Source organism: Primulina eburnea, chromosome 8, assembly GCF_022965805.1.
Source record: "Primulina eburnea isolate SZY01 chromosome 8, ASM2296580v1, whole genome shotgun sequence".
NCBI lineage: Eukaryota > Viridiplantae > Streptophyta > Magnoliopsida > Lamiales > Gesneriaceae > Primulina > Primulina eburnea.
Genome location: NC_133108.1, coordinates 19,376,138 through 19,385,102, shown reverse-complemented (window position 1 = coordinate 19,385,102; position 8,965 = coordinate 19,376,138). Strand labels below are relative to the sequence as shown.

The 8,965-nt window shown below is 41.3% G+C and overlaps 1 protein-coding gene across 1 annotated transcript; it reads left to right on the top strand.

The window, feature by feature from the left end:
- The first annotated feature begins 451 nt into the window (after positions 1-451).
- On the top strand, positions 452-1,001 carry LOC140838122 (uncharacterized). Its single transcript, XM_073204202.1, has 2 exons — positions 452-796; positions 889-1,001. The coding sequence occupies exons 1-2, from the start codon at positions 478-480 to the stop codon at positions 894-896; spliced, it is 327 nt and encodes a 108-aa protein (XP_073060303.1). The 5' UTR covers positions 452-477; the 3' UTR covers positions 897-1,001.
- Positions 1,002-8,965: the final 7,964 nt, after the last annotated feature.

The following is an 8,965-nucleotide window of genomic DNA, read 5'->3' as shown; positions in this document are numbered from 1 at the left end:
GGACGTAACTATATCACTTGGCTAAGAAATCTAAAGATTTTCTGGAACTCGGAAAAGATTGCATACACCATGACTGAGCCGCCCCCTGCTGAGGCTCCGAATAGCTGCACTCCTGAGGAATTGCAGACCTACAAGGATTGGTGCGACCATGACTTGAAGGCTAGGTGTTATATGCAGGCTTCGATGAACGATGAGCTACAGAGGCGATTCGAGGATGCAAAGAATGCTACTGACATTCATATGCACCTCAAGGAGCTCTTTGGTGAGCAGACTCGGCCTCTAAGGCATGCCACAGTCAAGGAGCTCATCACTTTACGCATGCGAGATGGGGCTTCGGTCCATGAGCATGGCCTAAAGTTGATTGGGCTCGTGGACAAGCTCATTGGCATGGATTTGGTATTGCCTTCGGAGTTGACCACGGATGTGTTGCTTCTGTCGCTGCCAAGCTCATTTGATCCTTTTGTGGTGAACTTCAATATGAACAAACTTGAGCCCAGCCTTGAAGAGTTGGTGAACATGCTTGTGACTTTTGAGTCCACTATCAAAAAGGAGAAGCTGGCTCTTTATGTGGGTTCTTCATCTGGCACAAAGAACGATCCACATGGGAAGGGAAAGAAGCGTTCTTTCCAACGTCCCAAGAAGAGCGTGCCCTTGAAGAGGCAGACTCCGGGTCCCGTTGTGGCAGCCGCGCCAGCCAAGGCTGAGAAGACAGTTGACATCTGTCATCACTGCAAGAAGCCTGGACGTTGGAGGCATAACTGCAGGGAATATCTTGCCCAGAAGGGTTCTGGCAAAGGTATGTTCTACATTGAAGTAAATATCTCCATTAACTCTACTTCTTGGGTTTTGGATACTGGCTGTGGCTCACATCTCTGTAATGATTTGCAGGTGATTGAAAGAAGTAGGAAGCTCAGGGAAGGTGAGACCTTCTTGAGGATGGGCAATGGAGCAAGGGTTGCTGCCAAAGCTGTGGGAGATGTTTATTTATGTTTGAACAATGATTTTATGCTTGTTTTGAGAGATGTTTTGTTCGTACCAGACTTGATTAAAAACATTATTTCCATTCCTATGCTTGATATTGATGGATTTTCTTGTTTATTTGGCAAAAGTGTTTGCAATATTTACAAGAATGAATGTTTAGTTGGTACCGGAGAACTTAAAAACAATCTCTACACCTTAAAATTGAAAGATATTCCACTTAACAATGTCCAAGCAATAACAACAACAAATAAGCGCAAACAAGATACTCTTAATTCGGCACAATTATGGCATGCTCGATTAGGACATATTTCCTCAAGAAGGATGAACAAGCTAGTGGGAGTTGGCATGTTTGATATGTCCGATATTAATGCTCTCACGACTTGTGAATCCTGTCTAAAAGGAAAGATGACCAAAATTCCCTTTAAGGGCCATGTGGAGCGAGCCAAAGGGTTATTGGATTTGATCCATACCGATGTGTGCGGTCCGCTTAGCATCACCACTAAGCATGGACATGCCTACTTCATCACCTTTACCGATGACTTTTCGAGGTATGGGTATGTGTATTTGATGAAATACAAGTCTGAAGCCTTTGAAAGGTTCAAAGAATTTAGAAGTGAAGTAGAGAAGCAATTGGGACGAAGCATCAAGGCACTTCGATCGGATCGAGGTGGTGAGTACTTGAGTGCCGAGTTCCAAGAGTATTTTAGGGAGAATGAGATTCTCTCGCAGTGGACTCCGCTAGCTACACCGCAGTTGAATGGTGTTTCGGAGCGTCGTAACCGGACTTTGATGGACATGGTTCGGTCTATGATGGGGTTCACGGAGTTGCCGCCATCCTTTTGGGGATATGCGCTTGAAACAGCGGCACTGTTGTTGAACAATGTCCATACAAAGGCAGTTGACAAGACACCATATGAGATATGGATGGGTTAGCCTCCCAAGTATTCTTATCTTAGAATTTGGGGGTGTCCTGCTTATGTGAAGCAGGCAGTGGGAGATAAATTGGATAGTCGATCCATTTTATGCTACTTTGTGGGATATCCAAGGAATTCCGTTGGATATTATTTCTATCATCCCCAAGAAACAAAGGTGTTTGTATCTAGCAATGCAACCTTTTTGGAAAAGGAATTTCTATTAGATAGAAAAGACGAGATGATAGAACTCGAAGAGGTTCTAGAGTCACCCACAGTTGTAGAACCCACACCCAATGAGCTAAGTGAGGAGATACAAGCTCCTAGAAGATCCGAGAGAGTCTCGAGACCACCTATGAGGTATGGTCTGCTTCTTGAAGAGGGCCATGATGAGCCTAACCTTGGATGTGATCCAAGGACCTTCAAGGAAGCATTATCTGATGCCGATTCATCCAAATGGCTTGGAGCAATGGAATCTGAGATGAGTTCCATGCATTCGAACCAAGTGTGGAACCTTGTGGATCCACCTGAGGGAACTGTTCCCATAGGGTGTAAATGGATTTACAAGAGGAAACTTGGGGCGGATGGAAAAGTATTGACCATCAAGACGCGATTGGTAGCAAAAGGGTATACTCAAAGTCAAGGTGTTGACTATGAGGAAAACTTTTCTCCAGTTGCAATGTTCAAGTCCATTAGGATTTTGCTAGCCATAGCTGCATGGTATGACTATGAGATATGGCAGATGGATGTCAAGACTGCCTTCCTTAATGGGGATATTAAGGAAGAGATTTACATGTCTCAACCTGAAGGGTTTACATCTATCGGAAGTGAGCATATGGTATGCAAACTTCAAAGATCTATTTACGGTCTAAAGCAGTCATCTAGGAGTTGGAACCTTAGATTCGATAGTACAATCAAAGAGTTTGCTTTTACTAAGAATCCTGAGGATCCCTGTGTGTATAAGAAGGTCAGTGGGAGTGCTGTGACATTCCTTGTGCTTTATGTTGATGACATTCTACTCATTGAGAATGATGTATGAATGTTGCAATCAACTAAAATATGGTTAGCGGGTAAGTTCTCGATGCAGGACTTGGGTGAAGCATCTTTTGTTTTGGGAATACAGATCTATAGAGATAGATAAAAAATATTGCTTGGTCTCACCCAGTCCACATACATTGATACCATCGTGAAGCGGTTCTCGATGGATGAGTCCAAGAGAGGACATCTACCAATGTGTCATGGTGTGTCCCGATCCAAGTCTATGTCTCCCAAGACTGATGAAGAGATAGCGGCGATGACAAGCATTCCTTATGCCTCTACGATTGGTAGAATCATGTATGGGATGATATCTACACGTCCTGACGTGGCATTTGCACTAAGTGTTGTGAGTAGATATCAATCCAACCCTGGTCTTCCACACTGGAAAGCTGTGAAAGATATCCTCAAGTATTTGAGAAGGACCAATAAGTTGTTTTTGGTCTATGGGGGTGGAGAATTAAAATTGGAAGGCTATACCGACTCTAGCTTCCAAAGCGATATCGATGACTCGAAATCAACCTCTGGATTCATATTCATGCTCAATGGTGGTTCTGTCTCTTGGAAGAGTTCCAAGCAAGACAGTACTGCGGATTCCACCACTGAGGCAGAATACATTGCTGCATCGGCTGCAACAAAGGAGGCTGTTGGGATTAGGAATTTCGTCCAAGAGTTGGGCGTCATTCCTAATGGAATTGCTCCTATCCCGGTGATGTGTGACAACACAGGAGCCATAGCTCAGGCGAAGGAGCCAAGGTCTCATCAGAAATCCAAACATGTATTGAGAAAGTACCACATCCTCCGAGAGATTGTGGAACGAGGAGAAGTGTCGATCGACAAAGTCGGCTCCACAGATAATGTTGCTGATCCACTAACTAAGCCTTTACCAGGACCATCATTCGAGAAGAATCACGAATCAATGGGTCTGAAGTATATGGGTAGTTGGCTCTAGTGCAAGTGGGAGATTGTTAGAGTAGGTGCACGTCGAGCCAAGTGTTGGCCGAGTGTTCACGATGAAACTCTATGTATAAACGATCTTTATTTTAATAATATTTGAATTTATTATATTGACGCATCTTTATCTGTTTACCCATGCTAGTTGCATAGATAAAGTCCTTGAATATACAAATAGTAGAAAGAATATGAGTTGCTCATATGATGAGTATCATGAAACTCATATTTGGAATACTGTATATTCTAAACGGTTCCTAGTCGATTCAGCCGCCACTAAGAAGGATATAGGCCGCTTGAGTTAGAGACTAGTATCTGCGATGTGAGTACCATGTTTCATTGGTAAGGGACATTGTGATGTCCGAGCATGCAAATAGGTGCTCTTTGTAGAGTGCACTGAACAACCCTCTATAAAGGACTTTCCAAGTGGTTCTCACTTATCGAGTGGAAAAGTCCTAGTCTATGGTTGTATACCATTAGTCCTTATGACCAGGGACAACATTGAGACTCTATGTGCTAGCGTTTCACTTTGACTTGTTTACCGACTCTTATGGGGTCATCAGGTGGCAAGGTTGGGTGTTACGGCGAAACATATAGGAGTCGATGCATTGTAGTCGGGGATTCACCGCTTACCTTCAGGTATGGATATCCTATGTGTTCTCATGTATGTGTGGGTTGAAATCTCTGATCAGAGTATGGTGGTAATTATGAAAGGGGTTTCATAGATTACACCATCGATGCAACCACAACATGACACATAGTATCGATTCATTGACAACTCTCGAAAAACCAATAGTTGTCGAATCGGTCGGGATATATGAGTTGAAGGGACCATACTGTACGCTGACCATAATTGAATGGTTCTTGCAGGCACTATCATTTGATACCTAGGGAATCATGTAAGCGATGCTGCTAGGCGTTTAACATGATTGGTTGGGTACAATCGGACTTGAGTTCTGACGTTTTTATTATCAAAGAGTTGATAAGTAAGAATGGAGCAATTGGGGTATGCTCGAATAAGGACATGTTTAGTCCGAATCACATGGAGATGTGAACCCACGGCTAGTCGTATCAATTAACCATTGAGGGCCACACAAGTACTAGCTTTGTAAATCCCGATGAGAAGTAAAATAGTTCAATGTGTTGAACGGCTTATAAATGTGTTTATAAGCGTAAAGAAAAATAGAAGTATGACTTCTATGAGAGAAATATAAATTTTAATTTATGGAAGTGTTCCTAGATTAAAATTTGGCCAAGTGAATAATGTATTTGAAAATTGTGATTTTCATAAACATTATTATGGACTAAATTAAATTAATTCAAGTGTTGAATTAATTAAACACTAGTGGGCCTAGTAGAGTCCAAATAATTAAATTAATTCAAGTGTTGGATTAATTAAATAACATTGGGCCTTGTAGAGCCAAATTGGAAATAATTATTTAACTAGTGGGCTTGAGTAAAATCAAGTAAAGTCTAATTGGGCTCAAAATGTTTGAGACAATTAAAAAGTCCATGGGCCTTGTAAAAGTTACAAGCCCATTAGGTTTTGCATGCTTGGGAGGTGAAGGGGTGTGAATACTTTTTGAATAAAATATTGCATGGCATGCAACTTTTGGATCTAGCTTTTTGCAACCCCAAGACTCAACATTCACTCCTCATTCTCACACTCACTTGGCCGAAATCTTGAACCACTTTACTCTCAAATTTTTCTCTCTTTTGTTCTTCAAGTATTGGAGGATAAAACCCTTCTCATTGAAAAATCTTCTTGTTTTTCTAGTGCAAAACAAGAAAGGATTTACCTAGCAAGTGGTGGGCTTAATTTTGGAGGAGGAAGCTTGTAGATTTTTCTTTCCTTTAAGAGCTTTGTTGTTTACAACAAAGTTGGAGCCATTACATCAATCTTTAAGATTGATAGGTAAATTTCTAAAACACCCTATGAATGTCATATTTGGTGTTTCATGTATTTTTGCTACACAAACATGTAGGGGCCGAAATTTTTAAGAAAATTTTACTTCCGTTGCGTTTTTCGGTCTCCCTAAATCGATCCCAACAGAGACATCGGCGCATATGCGCGGAAAAAGTGGCGCATATGCGCGAGTGCCATATTTGCCAAACTGCCGAGACAGTAGGTCTCGCGCATATGCGCCAGTAGTGACCGCGCATATGCGCGAGACGTGTAATCCAAAGGAAGAGCCATGTGCTTGTAGCCATGCAATATATATATATATATATAATATATCTTCATTTCATCAGTTAGCCACGAAAGAAGGAAAGCGTAAACCTCAGAAATCCCCTCCAAGCTTCAATAATTTTAAGACTTGATTTTACAAGATTCAATCATCCAAACTTTAATCCGATTGCGGTTTTGAACTCCCCTCCGTATTAGCTACAAGGTGATGTAAGTTTTACTCAGTTTCTATATGATTTGAGATTGAGATGTTGGGGAAATTTTAATATGATAGTTATATTGTGTTCTTGATGTATTGAACATGATATATTCGCAAACGGATCAAAGAACGGATATCATATGCTATTGTTGCTATTTTCTAGCATTTTTAGAAGTAAGATATTCAGATTTTGAGTAATATCATGTGCTTCTAATGATGATTATGAGTTGATGAGTTTAGATTGATGAATTGGTGATATATGTTGAGAGTTGGATTGACCGGTATCAGGAATTTACGTCGTTATGCCGTCAAATTGTACCAAGATCAAGTATAGATTGTATAAATGTCTTGGTTGAGTTAGAGATTGATAGATTGTGTATCAACATTTCCATTTCAGATTTGTATTGGTGACAGCGACAGCAATTTTGCGACGAAAGGTATAAGCCATGTTTGTTTGGGAAGCCAAAACTCAAATAAGATATTATTTGAGTTTCCCAAGCAAAATCACATACTAGTATTATTGTATATATGGTAACATGTTTATGACTGGTTTATAGAATTATATCCAAATCTTGTAACATGATTATGCTTTGATTATAGAATTGTATTCAACCATATAAGATCATTGTGATATTCAGATATGAATATGAGCATGCTTTGTTTACAGATTGATATTCATTGCATTTAAGATAGGAGAGTCGTTGACAGCCATTGTCAACTATCTAGATGTTCGGTGTATCTCAGCTTAGGAGCAGCCCTGACTCCTATTGCCGTCGTTGATACAGCTCAGACCGAAGTCTAGGAATAAGACGTACAGTCATCCCGAGTGGGAGGGTAGGTGACAGCCATTGACGTCTTATTCATACCGGGATCCCTAGAGTTCTAGTCGAGTCGAGTCCAGACATGGTTTGATTCGCATTGCATTGCATGTTTATATGGATGTCATTCATTATATCATGTTGCATGTTTTAGATTGATTATATGCATGTATAAATGTTTATACTGGGATTTGTTCTCACCGGAGTTTCCGGCTGTTGTTATGTTTGTATGTTGTTATGTTTGTATCTACAGAACCTACGGCTCTGATACCACCTGTTGTGGGGACCCGGGCTCTAACTCTTTTCTTTGGGATTAAATGGATAATTAATATAAAAAGTGGGTCAAATTTTCGCTTTTCAACATTTATTCTATTGTTGTATAAACAAGCATAAAGTCTTTATTTATTTTACAAACAGAAGGTACAAACATGTCTTGTTCCATCTATTCTCAACAACTAGTAATTAAATACAATACATATCAAAAGTACAACTACTAGTTCTTCTGCTATGCCCGAGATCACCACGCTATGTCCATCTCTCATCCTCTGCGTGACCCAGATCCTGCCCCACCTGTTGTTATGCGATTTTATGCTTGTTTATACAACAATAGAATAAATGTTGAAAAGCGAAAATTTGACCTACTTTTTATATTAATGATCCATTTAATCCCAAAGAAAAGAGTTAGAGCCCGGGTCCCCACAACAGGTGGTATCAGAGCCGTCGGTTCTGTAGATTGTGATTGAATAGAATGAGCGGGGTAGATCGAGTCTTCTTCCTTGCTTTTGATATGCTAGCATGATTTATGGCTTTCCCTATTACGTGTTGTGTTATCTGATTTGATTGCAGCATGTATTGGTTAAGACTGAATCAGAACCGATTCTGGATCAGAGATACATGCCTCCCAGAAGAGCAGCCGTTCCTTTACGACCACTAGTACCAGAACAGGGTAGCACATCTGGTGATACGTTGGATGTCACTGCTACGCCTATGGAGACTCTATTAAAGCGATTCCAGTCTTTCCGACCACCGATCTTAAAGGGTACAGAAAATGCAATTGAATGTGAAAGCTGGTTGGAGGATATCGAGATGTTATTCGAGTATCTGGAATATAGTGATGAGAAGCGAGTGAAACTCATTGGCCATCAACTGCAAGACGTGGCTAAGTATTGGTGGTTGAATATTAAGAGAGCACTAGAACAGCGTGGCACTGAAATTACATGGAAAGTATTCAAGACAGAGTTTTATCAGCGATTCTTCCCTGTATCCTACCGTAAAGATAAAGGCGCTGAGTTTGCAAACTTGAGGCAAGGGCAATTGAACATTGAAGAGTACGTTGCTAAATTTTCTTCTTTGCTTCGCTTTGCACCTCACGTTTCAGGTAATGATGAGGCCGTAGCAGATCAGTTTATAAACGGCTTAAATCCTGACGTCTTTACATTGGTTAATACTGGGAGACCCAATAACTTCGCTGAAGCATTGAATCGTGCCAAAGGAGCTGAAGCAGGATTGCTGAGACAACGGAGTGTTCCGTATGTTTCTCCGAGTCCAACACCGCCACTACCTCCAGCACAACCTCCTTCGAGATTTGATAGCGGCGGTATTAGCAGCGGGCGGAAGGATCCGTTGAAAGCGAAGGGCAAACAGTTTAAGAGGGCAGGGAGCAGTTCGTCGAGCTCCAGTGGGGCAAGACAGAGAGGTCCTGGCCAGAGTTTAGAGGTGGCAAGTGGATATTGTAGTACTTGTGTAGGTAAGCATGCCACAGAACAGTGTCAGGGTGTAGTGGGCAGATGTAACATATGCAAGCAACCGGGGCATTATGCCAAGGTCTGTCCTCAGAGAAGTGGTGCATCGAGATTTCAGGCTGCAGGGTCGTCTGCCTCAG

Coding starts and splice junctions, on each gene's coding strand:
- LOC140838122 (XM_073204202.1), top strand. CDS start 478: ATGAACAAACTTGAGCCCAGCCTTGAAGAGTTGGTGAACATGCTTGTG.